This window comes from Portunus trituberculatus, chromosome 48 (assembly GCF_017591435.1).
Source record: "Portunus trituberculatus isolate SZX2019 chromosome 48, ASM1759143v1, whole genome shotgun sequence".
Classification (NCBI taxonomy): Eukaryota; Metazoa; Arthropoda; class Malacostraca; order Decapoda; family Portunidae; genus Portunus; species Portunus trituberculatus.
Window position 1 is genome coordinate 27,216,426 of NC_059302.1, and position 15,993 is coordinate 27,232,418.

The following is a 15,993-nucleotide window of genomic DNA, read 5'->3' on the forward strand; positions in this document are numbered from 1 at the left end:
CTATGCGATCTTGTGCTTCGAATGTCATATTCTTCTCTCAGGATCAGTTTCTTATTATCCACTTGGTCCATTCCGTTGATCAATTTATAAACTTGTATCAGATCTCCTCTCTCCCTTCTTTGTTCCAGGGTTGGTAGATCCATAGCCTTTAGTCTCTCCTCATATGTCATCCCTTCAAATTCTGGAAACATTCTTGTAGCCATTTTTTGTAGTCTCTCCAACTTCCTTATTTGTTTCTTTTTATGAGGGGTCCACACTACTCCTGCATATTCCAATCTGGGTCTTATTATAGTACTTATCAATTTCTTCATCATTTCTTTGTCCATGTAGTGAAATGCTACTCCAATATTCCTTAGCAAATTATGTCTCTAAAAATTCTATCAATATGGCTTACCGGTTGATTGTTTTCTTCCATCGTCACTCCTAAGTCCTTTTCCTTTTTTACTTTCTCCAGTTCTACTCCATCTCCCATCATATAGATTCCCACAGGTCATCTTTCACTCTTTCCCATTTCCATGACATGGCTTTTGTCCACATTGAATTCCATCTCCCATTTTTTACTCCATTTCCAGATCTTGTTTAAGTCTTCCTGTAGTATTTTACAATCCTCTTTTTGTTTAATGACTCTGCACAATTTCGCATCGTCTGCAAACAGATTTATGTAGCTGTTTATTAAATCTAAATAAATACAGTCAATCCATCCCTCTCTCTCTTGTACTTTATCAACTATTCTAGAGTAGAAACTCAATAAATTTGTTACACCTTGTGTGTGTGTGTGTGTGTGTGTGTGTGTGTGTGTGTGTGTGTGTGTTTGATCTGCTGCAATCTCAGACAGCAGACTTACCCTCAACGAGCTCAGAGCTCATTATTTCCGATCTTCGGATAGGCCTGAGACCAGGCACACACCACACACCGGGACACAACTTCTCGATTTACATCCCGTACCTACTCACTGCTAGGTGAACACTACACGTGAAAGGAGACACACCCAAATATCTCCACCCGGCCAGGGAATCAAACCCAGGTCCTCTGGCTTGTGAAGCCAGCGCTCCAACCACTGAGCTACCAGGCATGTGTGTGTATTTACCTAGTTGTAGTTTTACAGGGCCTGGGCTTTATGCTCGTGTGGTCCCGTCTCCATATCTACACTTATCCAATTTTTCTTTAAAACTATGTACACTCTTTGCTGACACCACTTCCTCACTCAAACTGTTCCAAGTCTCAACACATCTTTATGGGAAACTAAATTTTTTAACATCTCTCAGACATCGTCCCTTCCTTAGTTTCTTACTATGCGATCTTGTATAGTGTGTGTGTGTGTGTGTGTGTGTGTGTGTGTGTGTGTGTGTGTGTGTGTGTGTGTGTGTGTATTTACCTAATTGTATTTACCTAATTGTAACATACGGGAAAGGAGCTATGCTCGTACTGTCCCGTCTCCATATCTACTAATGTCCAGCTTTTTCTTAAAATCATGAATATTCCTTGCGTTGACCACTTCCACGTCTAAACTATTCCATGCTTCCACCCTTCTATGAGGGAAGCTATATTTTTCACATCTCTCCTATAAGTGGCCATTTTAGTTTTTTCCCATGCCCTCTCGACATTCTTTCATTCCACATACACAGATCTTCCCTATCCATTTTTCCATGCCAATCATCACTCTGTATATTGCTATCAGGTCTCCCTTTCTCTCTGTTTTCCAGGGTCGGAAGTTGCATTCTGTTCAGTCTGTCTTCATAAGTCAAATCTCTTAAGTCAGGCACCATTTTTGTTGCAGCCCTCTGTACTTTCTCTAGTTTCCTTATGTGTTTCTTTAAGTTCGGAGCCCACTGTATTGTTGCATATTCAAGCCTTGGTCTTATCATTGCAGTAATTATTTTCTTCATCATTTCTTCATCTAAATATACGAACGCCACTCTTATGTTCCTCAATAAGTTCAATACTTCTCCAATTATTTTGTTTATATGTCTCTCTGGCGATAGGTCATTGGTAATTGTCACCCCAAGGTCTTTTTCTTCATGACTGGTTTTATGTCTTCATTTCCTATCTTGTACATACTCCTGATTCTTCTTTCACTCTTGCCAAACTCTAATTTCTTGCATTTTGTCGTGTTGAACTCCATTTGCCATGTACAGCTCCATTTCCATATTCTGTCCAAGTCTTCCTGGAGTAGTTCGCAATCTTTGTCACATCTCACTTTTCTTAACAATTTTGCATCGCCTGCAAATAGGCTCACATAACTGGACACCCCATCCACCATGTCATTTATGTAGACCGCAAACATTACTGGTGCCAACACTGATCCCTGTGGAACTCCACTCTCCACCAAGCCCCATTCTGATGGTCTGTCCTTAATTATTGTTCTCATTTCTCTTCCTACCAAAAAGTCTTCCATCCATTTTAGTAAACTGCCATGCACTCCTCCTACCATTTCAAGTTTCCAGATCAGTCTCCGTGTGGTACCTTATCAAAGGCCTTTTTTAAATCCAGATATATTCCATCAGCCCAACCATCTCTTTCCTGTATTACATCTATCACCCTCGAATAGTAACATATCAGGTTTGTCGTGCATGAACGCCCTTTTCTAAAACCAAATTGACACTCACAAAGTATGTCATTTTTCTCCAAGAAGTCTGTCCATCTATTCTTCACCACCCTCTCACACATCTTAGCTACCACACTTGTAAGTGACACTGGTCTATAGTTCAATGGGTCTCTCTTGTTACCTGATTTATAGATTGGGACAATGTTAGCTCTTTTCCAGTCTTGGGGCACTACACCTTCCCTTAATGAGGCATCAATTACTTCACAAACTTTTTCTGCCAGTTGCTCCTGCATTCTCTTAAAATCCATCCTGATACCCCATCAGGTCCCACAGCTTTTCTCACTTCTAAACTCCCCATCATATTCTTGATCTCCTCCACAGTTACTTGAAACTCCTTCATAATCCCTTTCTGTTCCATTACCAGTGGTTTGTCAAAAGCAGTCTCCTTTGTGAATACCTTCCAAAGCATCCATTCATAGCCTCTGCCATTTCCTGGGATCCTCACTGCATACTCCATTTACTTCTAAACTTTCAATACTTTCTCTATTTTTGATGTTGTTGTTCACATGTCTGTAAAAAGCCTTGGTTGGTCTTTACATTTATCAATTATATCCTTTTCTTGTTTCTTTCTTTCTTCTCTTCTAATCAACACATATTCATTTCTTGCTCTTTTGTAACTTTCCCACTGCTTAATCCGTCTTTTCCTTCTCCACCTCTTCCATGCATCCTCTTTTCTTGTTCTAGCCTTTTCACATCTATCGTTAAACCAGTCCTGCTTTCCAACTTCTCTATGTTGTCTTATTGGTACAAATTTTTCTCACCTTCTTTGTATATTTTTATAAATTCCTTCCACTTTTCATTTGCTCCTTAGCACTCTTGAATTTCATCCAATTTGTCTCTTGAAAGAATTTCTTTAGGTTTCCAAAATCTGTCTTGGCATAATTCCATCTTCCCACTTTATATTCTTCATTTCTTCTAGATTTCTCTTCATCTATCACCTTGAACTCCAAAACTGCATGATCACTCTTTGCTAAAGGGCACTCCACCCTCATCTCCTCAATGACCATTGGCTCTGTACTAAAGACCAAGTCCAGTCTTGACGATGCTCCCTCTCCTCCAAACCTAGTATCTTCTTTGACCCACTGAGTTAACACATTTTCCATTGCCAGTGTCAATAGTGTATTTCCCATGTTGTCTCTGATCCTTCCATTGACCAGTCCTCCCAACACACCTCTTTACAATTAAAATCTCCCATCATTATAGTTCGTTCACAGCCACCCAACATTTCTTCCAGACATGTTCCTGTATCACTTATCATTTCTTCATATTCCTGTACTGACCATGCATTTGTCTTAGGTGGTACGTACACCACTATGTAGTGCCTCTTTTTCCTTCATTAGTTTCTGCTCTGATCTTTAGCACTTCTGCCTTTCCCATACCTTCTTTCACTTGATCCACCTTTATATCTTTTTTAACCAGCAACATCACTCCTCCTCCCATCTTACCTACTCTATTTCTTTTCCAAACATTATATTTCCCTTCTCCAACCATCATCAGGTCTTCTCCCTCTCTCAGTTTTGTTTCAGTAAGACCCACAATATCTGGGTTCTTGTCCCTCAAGTAATCGTTGAGTTCTAAAATCCCCGATATCACTCCATTTATGTTGGAATACATTACATTCCGCTCATACGTAAGTTTCTTTAGTCCTTTCTTACTGTACTGTACTGTGTGTGTGTGTGTGTGTGTGTGTGTGTGTGTGTGTGTGTGTGTGTGTGTGTGTGTGTGTGTGTGTGTACACCTGCATGCGCATATATGTATAACTAGTATTTATTAAGACATCAAAATTTTATTTCCGTAGTTTTTGAATGGCTTTAGGGTGAATGACAAAACACAAATTGAATGCGTTAGACATCAAAGATCATATAGTGCCATGGAAAAGATAAAAAGAGATAAGGCAAAAGAAAAAGATATGACAAGAAGATAACCAAGTGTGTTGAAACAGGGTATAGGAGGTAAACACATGAACAGAATGCAATAACACTGTCAATAATGAAACTGTGGCTATTCTGAAAGGGTATCCTGGAAAAAGGAGTGGTCAAGACAGGGAGGATATGTGTGAAAAGCAACACAATTAACTACCATAAAACAAAAGGTTGAACTGTGGAAAGAAAGAGTGGAATGTGACATAAGGTACAAGTGTGTTAGGTATGGCTTCTACGGAGGTGGACGAGGATAATCCTGACCAGGGAGATACATATGTCATCCCCAATCAGAGCTTGTTGGATATCCGAGTAGGTTGAATAACCTTATCTTTATTGCATGCATGTCTAAAAGTGGAAAAAAACTGCAATTTGACATTTAGGTTAAGGAAGCATCCTCCTTTTGATTAACAAATATGTAGTATATCTATCATATGGCAAACTATCTGGAGGAGATAGGCTAGTAAATGCCACATTTTCACAAAACATTGAAAACTCACCCCATCCTTACATCCTTAATGTTCCTCTTATAATGGATGACAAAACCATAGTTATGCTCATTGTTTATTCCAGTGGCATGGACTAATCAATTTGGCACATTAAATAAACAGGCAATATTTCCTGGAGAGAGAAAAGCCTCTAAGTTAAGGCGGAATGTCAGAACAAAATTTTTGTGTAATTTTATAATGTGCTGCTGGCTGTGATGGCTCATCCTTGGATGACAACCTCAGGAGCCACACTTTACTACAACCTTCGTGTTACCTTCCCTCTAATAAAGGCACTGAGTTTGCTTTCGGTGAGGGCATTAATTTATTAAATGAAATTGAGCAACTAATTAGACTAGATAAAAATCCAATCCAACATAAAAAAATGAGATTCCCTGTATTTCAAAACACTGCACTATATGAGAAGAACAATGACAGCAAAGACTGACAACACAAGCTCAAAGCATTACAAGAAAAGCTGGTGAGGTAACTGGCTAAACTAATTGTCATGTTAATATCAGCCTAGTTCCCACTTTTATTAGAATATGGAAACATTTCAACATGGCCACATCCGCACCCCACAAGGATGCTCATTCTCTTTCACACTGATCATTCATTCACTGAAAGCACAACATGTAGGATCCTTTCAAAAATCCTCCAGTAGCACATATCCTTGAACAAGACCTTCACAATTTTGATTGCCAAACTGTCTTCCTTGCACTCTGTCACTTCTACAGTATTGTTGGAGTTCCAGCAGGCTGCCATCAGCCTCTTACTGCCCATTCTCCAGCTTGGAGTCGATGTAAGCCTTGATGTTTTCGAAGGAGTCGCGACCTAGGTAGTCTGGCTCCCCACGCTCCCACCTGGCCTTTCCTTCTTCTAAACTCTCTTCACGGACTGTCAAGTCGGACAACTGGTGTGCAACCTGCATGCAATTCCAAAAATTTAATTCTGAACATAGATGTACATACATCTGCAAATTACTTAATGTAATTGAAGGCTATTCTAAATTAGCCTCCCAAATTCCCACAAAGAATTTACAATTAATATTTTGCCTAACACTGAGAAAAAAATAGCAATATCATATTATCCACTCTACATGTGTATTGTGCACTTATGTCCTATGTAACTTAGAAAAAGAAGCTTTGTAAGTAACCATTATGCATGTGGGTGCATGTTTACAAATGCATGTTTTTTTTAATTGTGTGTGTAAGTATAGATTGCATCATATAATCCACCCTATTCATGTATATTGCACACTTATGTTCAGTGTAACTTTGGAAAGGAAGGTTTGTCAGTAACCATTGTGCAAATGGGTGCATGTTTCTGTGTAAGTAGTAGTATAGATTTCATTCAAAAGTAGTGTTGGAAATAGACTAGCATATATTCCTGACCATAGACGCCATCAGTAAATGTAGCCAAGACGCCGTTTTTTGTTAGGGGAGGCATTATTTTTGTCTGCATGCCAGGACAAATGGCCAAACTCGTCCACCTGCCAGCCCTCGGCACTCACCATCCAGCAGCACAAAGGGTCACGCCGAAGCCATGGAGGCAGCAAAGGCAGCTTAGAAAACATCGGTTTGTAATGATCCTTCTTAAGACCAGGAGATATAGATTACCTCTTTTTAACCTAGACTTTGAAGTGGTTCATGCACTCTTTCAGCTTGGCAAGTAAAGCAGAGAAGCTCCACCACCTTAGCAGAGCCACAGCCTGCCAGTGACTCCCACATATAATAATCCTCTGAGCAGTAACAGAAGCAATCAAATAAAGATTGTGGTAATACATAAGTTATTTACCTCCTGCAGTTCACTTTCAGCTGGTGTTGTCAACTCTGAGCCCCCACTCGCCATACTGGCATCCCTGTCTTTGCCCTCACTCTCCACTGTGTCATCCCTGCCATTATCTTTACCAACAGTAATTTCAAATGACACACACCAGTTAGACTCCACACTGTAGGGACCTTTGAAACTCTCACCATGTTCACCAACATCCAAACTGGGGGGGACTGGCAAACTCTCACATAGAGGTTCGTGAAATTCCATCACACTACGGGGAACTTTGTAACTCTCAGCAATGGGTTCATTCTCTACAGTCTCAAGGAAAACTTGACCAGTGTCACACCTTTCAGGGATATGAACACTGGGCTCAGCCTTTACCTCTTCAATAAACACTGGAATGGAGTCACACATTTCAATGTGCTCCTCTTTATCTACAGTTTGTAAACATTCCTTCACTTCCTGAATTGGCAGCATGTAAAGAATTAGACTATTAGTACATCATAAATACAGTTAGATTTCTAATGAGAACTATGTTGATATTATAAATGTCCTCTTGTAAGATACAATGTACATCTTCTCTTGTAAGGTTAGTTCCCTAAACTAATAGCAACTACACAAGATATTGATATTAATTATACGTGGAATTGATTAAATAAATTTTTAAACTAATAAGTATGATCACTAAAATGCAAGTAGTCCATTTCCTAAAAGCATTACTAACTGTACATAATATAGTAGCAGAGTTCTTAAATTTACCTGTACATCTGCAAGGGGAGACTTGCCATCTTGGACATTTTGTAGATCCTGTACAGAAGAATATTAGCAAGTGATTAATATTGCACACCTGCCAAACAGAAATGCAGCCTGGTAGTTTCGATACTTTGAGGAAATATTAATTCCCTTCAATGCAAAAAATAATTATGGGGGAAAACAAACCACTCATTTATGTATCAAACCACTCAATTTACATATTAGAGGGACATGCAAATTTTAGTGTTTCAGAAAAGGAAATTAGCATCCTACAAGAATTTCAGGACTGCAGCATTTCATAGAATTTTATATGCATTGCCAAACAAGCTTGTATACTGGAAAATGTTCAAATTCTGCAATATTTAAAAATTTTCACCAGGTATGTTTGTGCCCATTACATACTATAGGGTTCTCAGGTAAGAACCTGATCTAGAATTTCATTTTTTTTTTTTTTTCTTTGATCACAGAATATCATTATTAATCTGTACATTGCCAACTAAGCCAAGAAAGCAGCAACACCACAACAAACTCCAAAAGCAGCCCTGGCCAGCTGTGACCATGTAGAATTTTACAAAGATTTTTAACCCTCTCCACTTCTTTCTTTAGAGCAGCTATCCACAAGAGGTGCCAGAATACTATTTGGAAAGAGAAGCAGCTACAAAAACAATCCTCCTGTATAATATCACCTAACCTAAGCACAGCCCACCAAGTTTTGTGCCAAGGCATACTGACAGCCAATGCTTCATGGCTTCAGGGAAAATGCAATATCATGTTAAGCTCACATGGTATTACACATCAACGATCAGGGTGGATTGACATCAACATACTAATACACCATACATAAAGTGTAAATTTTCACCATGAAGGTCACCACATGTATGCAAGAGACGAAGAGCTAATCAAGAAATTACTGTGAAGAAACCTTACAAGCCAATTGTTCATAGTGGTCTCAAACATGTAAAAAAAAAAATAAATAAATAAAAATAAAAAATAATCAGCACCACTTTCTTTCTACAGGTAAAATATTTATTGGCCAAGAACTGAAAAAAATATTTGAAAGTGAAATTGCAAGTTAATTTCAACAATAGTGAGGTGGACGAAAAGAGGGTGAGACACAGTGGAATGTTAAATGCATTGATGTTGTCTGTGGTATCTTAACTTGCATTTAGTTTGTGTGTCTTAGTTGTGAAAATTCAATAAAGAAAAAGAGAAATGGAATGTTAGGTACAATCAGTTTGTGATTGCAACAAACCAAGACTTGTTTAAGGTGTACCAATTTTGTCTACTGCAACATAAAACACTGGTTAGATTGTACAAAATAAGTGTTACGCATGTCACAGATTCACATTTAACTACAGCTGACAGTAATAGTCTTACCATATCAGGAACTCCAGGCTGGACAAGTTTCATGTAGAGGGCCCACCAGGAGTTAAGGTAGGGGGCAAGGTGATGGTAGCCATGGGGAATGTCCACACTGCCACTGTTCCTGTCATACCTATGCTGCCAAGGCTTCATTGACCCCAAGAAGTGGACCAGCTTGGCATCCCCTCCATATCTGCAGAAGGAATACTCTGTCTAGTCCAATGTAAGCAAACTTCCAATTTCTTCTACTGAGAAATATTTTATCACTAGAGAGTGCACTCTCATACTTTTAACATAAGGTTTTCATTATGCTGTTAACTTTCCAATCTGTAAAAGTTGTTAACCACTCACTGCTTGTAGGCTGGTAGGTAGGTATATGTTGCAGAAGCGACCATGTTGAACACAAATGAGACACGCTGCCAGTTAGTGAAGAATGTGTTCAGAAGGCCTTGATCTCCACCATCAAAGCTCCCACTGGTCTCTGCATGTTGAAGGAGGCGTGTATAGGTGTCATGGGATGGCGTAAACACAAACATGCCAGAGTTAAAGCAATCTGGCCAGCCAATGTCACACACTGCAGTCAGCTCCGAGTGGGAGAAGAGCTCATCAGGATTTTGAACACACTGTAAAAGGATGACAGGCGATAAACACAAAGTATCTCCTCAAACATCTCTATAGTATCTAATAAGTAAAGAATGCTGGTCTACCACTACTACTCATTAGATTCAAAACTCATACAAAACAACTCTTAACTTAATATGTATATACTTTAATCAATACTTTATCTAATGCAATTTATAAGACCCACACTAAATAGCTCTTTAATAAAGTTCCAAGATCTAGAATGATGCATCTTTGTAGATCTATTAATGTATTCAGCCTCTTGCATTTAGTAGTCAATAATTTCAATACAGATCTCTTGCCAACAAGGGCAGGAATAACTAATCATCACCCAAGACTGCAACACTTCCTTACCAGCATATCAGCATCAAGAAACACACACTTGCTGTAATCAGTGAGTGTCCAGCAGTGCAGCTTAGTGAAGGTGACTCCAAGTTCTGGTCGCTTCATAAGGGACAGGTGGGCTGAGTCTCCGGAGTCCAGCACATCCACCACCACCACCTTGGAGAACACTCCTTCCAGCATTGACCTGCACACAAAACTCTCCATCAAAATCTGCTCACAAACCAAGATTGACAATTACCATGCCACTACTTTTCATGTCTGTGAAGAAAATCTTATAGGCAATGAAAATTATGAATCCAGATCACAAAAATTATCATTATAAATTGGCTAAAGAATTAGTTATCTAAATCTCATGGCACAAACTAAAAACACATATCCATCATAGATTCACAGTACCAACACTGCTGACAATGTAACCACACATTTTTTCCCTTTTTATTCCCTACCTGATGGCCACGCTGACAGACGGTGTAATCATGACACACAGGTCCTTGGTGGTGTTGTTGGAGCGCAGGGAGTGACCCAGCACCAGGGCACCGATAGCATAGCCATCGTTGGTGGCCAAGGTGACATATGCCTCACTCACTGAAAATGCATGTTTGATAATTAGTCACTGCATGAAAACAATGAAATAAAGCACTTCTTTCATTTGAATGCATGATAAATTAAACTAATGAAGCAAACTTCATTAACTGAAACTGGTAGGTGTAGTTCTTGATTTCTACTTGTCATTGGTAGCCTTTACAATCCTGTGTTATCCCACCACAATGTCTGCTTTTGTTTTATGAAGATTATTTTTTATTACTTTTTTTTACGTCAAACCATAGTATAGTAATCTTTACCAAATATTAGTTTCTCCATACATCAATACTTATTTGGTATCCATTTATTCATCTCTCAAGTACATATATTATTGACTATGCGTAGTGCCACGCCTACACTTCGACGTGTGTGTGTGTTGGGGGTGTTGATAAACAAGACATAAGAAGCAATCATCCTCCCCCGAAAAAGGTAATGCATGCAAACACGAGCCAAGAGATACAGTTCTTATGTCTTATGGCTAGTGTGCCGCGAGGACGAGGGACCACTGTCCATGTTCCAGAACGAACTTAACGAAGTGTGACGTATGCGCACACACACACACACACACTTTTATCATTTATCTCGCCAAGGTTGGGTTAGTGAACATCTTGTAAGCACTTCTTTATCTAATATCTATTGTTGTCAAAAACAATACTGAAAATATTTATAGACTATTAGATTATTATTAGTTTCCATTTGCCGTTGAAACAAAACATCAATGGTTAATATAATGGCCACAGTCAACTCTCATCCAGTACTTGGTATGTATACCCACGCCCTGCATGTCAACGATATGGTCAGCAAGAAGATTGTGGACGGGCAAACAAAATATTTGAGGATATAAAGTGTCTCTTAATGGTTTGGCTTCTCTGGTCGTCCACACTACGCAACTAAGTGTCGCGCAAAGTGACATCGCTAGTGTATGAAAATAAACTGATAAATGTCTTCGGCAACTCAGTCTCGCTTATGACCACGGCATCAAAATACGTCATGGTGCAGGGAGCAGGAAAGTGAACGCGCAAGGATTTAGTTCCGGCGACTTGCTTCCCCTTACACGAGCACACGCAGCCTCCCGGTTGATCTCCGATACCCGTCTAGCCACTTTCCTCACTGTTACGTAACTTATCTTCCCTCCCCACCAGTCGTGCAGGTAACAGGTCACACACCCCAGCCTTGAATACCATATCGCTCCATATTTAGCTCCGTTAGTGGAGGTGAAGTGGTGATGACTCCGATGGTTGTAGTAGTAGTAGTAGTAATAGTAGCAGTAGTAGTAGTAATAGTAGTAGTAGTAGCAGTAGCAGTAGCAGTAGTAGTAGTGGTGGTGGTGCAGCAAAAGGCTCAAAGTTTAATTTAAGATCTCGTAAAATTTTTGTGTCAAGGAAATTAGTTATATAGGTGACTAACAATAGAAGAGGTCGCTAATGGGCTTTCTTATACCAGGGCAGAATGGTATCTTACGTCATACTCTTCCCCATCATCACCGCCAGCACCGTTAGCGAGTCCACTAAACTTTCCCCTCGTCCTCAACTCCCAGCAGATCTGAGATAAATCCCTCCCTCGCCCAGCTTCACTAACAAGGAAAACACCCATTACGCAATTTAACAGAGGGGAATAATGTAGTGCTAACGTCAGTCCCTTACTCTTTTAGTTTCAAGACAATGAGTCAACCGCTCCTGCCTTTGGTTGATGACGCCATGCAAGTCACCATGCAGACCCGCCATCTGGACCCCGGCATGCTTCCACAAGCGCATGACTGGCACAGCTGCGCACCACGTGAACCTGGCTTCAACCTGCATCCACGTGTCCTCACTCTCTAGGTCACCTCGTCGGCTTAGGGCCAAGGCGAGGACCGCCCGACCGTGCCTGCCTGCCTGCCAACTTTATTGGAGTGATGACGGTCGGTTGCGCTCCGCGATGCAGCATACTTGAAATGTACGTTCACTTTCATTTGTGTCTCTTGTATGGGGAGAATGCCAAACTCAAACTAGGTTAATCACACGTAGTCAGTTTCACGATAATCAATTTCATGATTGACGTTGGTCATTATTCATCGTTACATGAACGTGTCACAACTACAATGTGCAAAGTACATGCGAGCCACTCGTGTCGCCCAGCCACACTCGCGTCACCGTAACATTGCTACACTATGATGCTTCAAAATGCTCTACTTCCATGTTCACTTTCACCAGATACACTATCATTTATCACCAACTACGGACAAGAATCCCGAGTGTGTTATGATGCTGAGACAACACTCAAGGACGTCATTCCCAGCTGCACCATTGCACCACCTGTTAGCCGCCACTCGCATGCCAAGTATGCATTACACGCCTGCCGCCCTAGCAGCCAACAACCACCGCGCGTCACTTGAAGCTTACAAGGTAAGCAGTCCATAGCACAATATAATCACTGATGAGGCTTTCGGAATTCTAAATCTTCCGATATATACAACTGATGTGGGAGACAATCGCAGTGACAGTGCCGTCACTAACTTGTTAACGTCAGGATTGCAAGGCCACCCAGTGTCATTCAAACACCGTACAAACCTGTTTGATACGTTGCGGATTTGCTTCTTCACAACATTTACTACTTAATCTTATTTGCTTCATTTACTGGCTGCCTGCAGAGCTGGTTGTTGCCGCCAGTAGGACACGCATTACTCCTGTGCACCATCAGGGACAGTGACCCATGCCGTTCCGCCTCTCCTCCCTCCAAGCTAGTCTGCATGGTTGCCCGTCAAGACAGCAAGGCCTGGGCGGCCCTGACTCACCAAGTAACAGGATCCACCATCCACACCCCCACAACCCGCCGGAACTAAGACACCAACATATGAGCACACGAGCACCTAAACGTGCGCACTCATGCACAGCAATACAACAAATATTAAAGTACGTATGAAAAAGTTTAATCTTGCTATCAAACATGGTATATTTTTGCGCCCGCTCCCCCACACACACACGTAATGCGCTCTCTTTACATGCACACCTCGCCTTCACACACCAATAACAGCAAGCGAAGGCTACAGTAGAAAGCATTCCCTTCTCCAATGCCAACAAAGAAAAAAAGTATTGCAAGTGTTAACATCAGTGAACTTAACTGTGCAGTCATAACAATGCGACATCAGCTCCCATGACAGTGACAGGTAGGAAAGAAGTGTCTGTATCACCTGTTAAGACATACAATTCGAATACAAGCAGCAGAAGCAGCAGAACGTTTCCAAGACATCAAGATACACTTCTCACACCTGTCAATGAGGGTCGTTGTATCTACTCGTACTGGCGTGCACCAGGAGGCGGCTCGTGGCACGCTGACAAGGTGGCCCGCCCCTGAACATCTTGAGGAAGCGGAAGAGGGTTACATTTCTCATTATCAATTTCATCATTGCCTTAAATACGTCCATTTATTAATCCTTTTGCAATTATTTTATGCACAGCAAACACGGTATCGCGTGCAGCACGTCAGTAACCATTTTATTAATGGTTTGTTTGTTTGATCTGCTGCAGTCTCTGACGAGACAGCCAGACGTTACCCTACGGAGCGAGTTCAGAGCTCATATTTCCGATCTTTGGATAAGCCTGAGAGCAGGCACACATCACACACCGGGACAACAAGGTCATAACTCCTCGATTTACATCCCGTACCTACTCACTGCTAGGTGAACAGAGGCTACACGTGAAAGGAGAGACACCCAAATATTTCCACCCGGCCGGGGAATCGAACCCCGGTCCTCTGGCTTGTGAAGCCAGCGCTCTAACCACTGAGCTACCGGGAATAATAATTGGGACCTGCAATGAACCATTGGCGGTCTGCAAACTGCCTGACAGCCCTGCAGCTCAGACACCACGCGCGTCCTCACCTCAAGACACCAATAAGGCATTCTTTCCCCATTAATAAAGTTATCCTTCCTGATTTATCACACTGCTACGTGGGCGCGCCTGTCGCCTTAAACATTTCCCTACACGCCAAACTAAACGGCACTCGGACCTGAATAGAATGAAAAGTGACAAACGTCTCCAGAGACTTCATGAAACTATATATATATATATATATATATATATATATATATATATATATATATATATATATATATATATATATATATATATATATATATATAAATCCCGTAGACTTGCACAGCGAAAATTCAAGGCTTAAATAAAAATAATTTAAGAAATATAGAATCGCATACATTTCCAGATTCACTTCAACATAAATTGTTCCTTAAACAAAGGATATATTCATAAATATTTTTACTGAAATACTAGCGAACAGACTGCAAGGAATTAACCAACCACCAAACATCCAACCAGCAGACATGGGTAAATAAATCATTACCTTGCGCTATGCTCCAGCACCTTCCATTAAATCGCACCACTGCATGGATCAAGTTTTGCGGAAGATAACTTTTAATATACTTGAATTTAACAGCCATGAATACAAGATTAAGCAGATAAATAAACAGTCTGTGCTGCCTTAGATCTGTAGCGAAGCTAGGACTGGTTAATAAAAAGCCCTCAAGGTTTGGCGTGTCTCCAGGCGAGTGAAGGATGAACGGAGGTGTTTCACGCGTCGCCCCTTATCTCATCGTGACACCATGGCAGGCGGGCACGGAAAGACCTCAGCACAAGCCGCCACGCTCCCGTTGCATCCTTTGCCCGACACCTGGCTACTCAACCAAGGACTTCCGCGCTAGAATTTATGCCAAACCTGATGGTGAAAATCAGGTGATGTGACTATAGCGAAAACTTGTAAGACTTTTGAAGCAAAACTCGGCAATCTGATATTACCGGAGCTGAAAGCGAAGCCGATCCACCTCAAGCAACTTGTCTGCCGTGTTAACAAGGCTTGTAAATAAATACTGTGGCACATCCCCTCCATCTCCATCTCCCTCCCCTTCCTCCCTCCCTCTCCCACTCATAGTGGAGGACGCGCCCGTCAAGGACACCCCTAAGTTGGCAGCGCCCGATAGTCGCTTTCCTTATTCTCGGCACGGCTATTATTAGAGTACCCTATTACCTCAGCACTCTACCTGCCGCCAACCCAGCTCTATTTGTCGATAATTTTCACAGGCTCACAACCTAAAACTGCCCATGAATATCAACAAAATCGTCAAACTAAACTGAATAAGAGTCCCAGAATCTGTTACCTATAAGCGATGTTTTTGATTGCATAGTATAAAGAAAACGGGGTTAGTGTGTATCTACCACTTCCTCGAGTGAGCGCCTCCCACACAGCCCCAGCGTGCTACCACGGGTCTTGCACAACTGTGCTGGCACACCTCAAACCTTGCCCTGCCCGAATAAAGACACAAGTACCTGTGAATTAACCCTTTAAAAGAATGAAAAAAAGACAGGAGACAGTTAAACAGCTGAAAGCGTATAACTCATTCTACGCTTCGCCTGAATACGTCGAAACTTTACGCATCTCGCCAAGCGACAGTTAGCGAGGAGGGAATCGCACAAAGGTTTGCTGTTCACCTGTATAGATAACTGAGGATTATCAGTGCCTTGAAATCAGCAGATGTGTCAGAAGGACAACCAAC

General features: G+C 41.2%; 2 protein-coding genes across 6 annotated transcripts in view; one reads left to right on the forward strand and one right to left on the reverse strand.

Moving 5' to 3' along the window:
- Positions 1-5,075: 5,075 nt before the first annotated feature.
- The window catches only part of LOC123498711 (glycogenin-1-like), a 37,660-nt gene continuing 26,742 nt past the window's right edge, over positions 5,076-15,993 (reverse strand). For 3 of the 4 annotated variants that reach the window (XM_045246083.1, XM_045246081.1, XM_045246082.1), the window contains exons 2-8: positions 10,313-10,451; positions 9,876-10,050; positions 9,252-9,523; positions 8,916-9,093; positions 7,545-7,592; positions 6,807-7,247; positions 5,076-5,934 (exon numbers count right to left, since the gene is read on the reverse strand). In XM_045246083.1, coding sequence (XP_045102018.1) covers positions 5,782-5,934; positions 6,807-7,247; positions 7,545-7,592; positions 8,916-9,093; positions 9,252-9,523; positions 9,876-10,050; positions 10,313-10,451 — 1,406 coding nt within the window. In that variant the 3' untranslated portion in view covers positions 5,076-5,781. The remainder of the gene's footprint in view (positions 5,935-6,806; positions 7,248-7,544; positions 7,593-8,915; positions 9,094-9,251; positions 9,524-9,875; positions 10,051-10,312; positions 10,452-15,993) is intronic. The other variant, XM_045246084.1, reaches the window with a different exon arrangement.
- On the forward strand, positions 12,203-13,776 carry LOC123498712. Of its 2 annotated transcripts, XR_006672778.1 has the most exons (3): positions 12,249-12,383; positions 12,641-12,832; positions 13,078-13,776. XR_006672778.1 is itself a non-coding variant. In XM_045246086.1 (2 exons), exons 1-2 carry the CDS (start codon positions 12,611-12,613, stop codon positions 13,267-13,269), a joined length of 414 nt encoding a protein of 137 aa, XP_045102021.1. In that variant the 5' UTR covers positions 12,203-12,610; the 3' UTR covers positions 13,270-13,776. The 2 variants fall into 2 exon arrangements, 1 of the variants encoding a protein (XP_045102021.1); XM_045246086.1 differs by having other exon boundaries at positions 12,203-12,832.

Excerpts from the sequence above, each read along its gene's own strand:
- LOC123498712 (XM_045246086.1), top strand. The coding sequence starts at position 12,611 with ATGCTCTACTTCCATGTTCACTTTCACCAGATACACTATCATTTATCA. Across the intron at positions 12,833-13,077 it reads CGTCACTTGAAGCTTACAAG|AGCTGGTTGTTGCCGCCAGT; the intron begins GTAAGCAGTCCA and ends GGCTGCCTGCAG.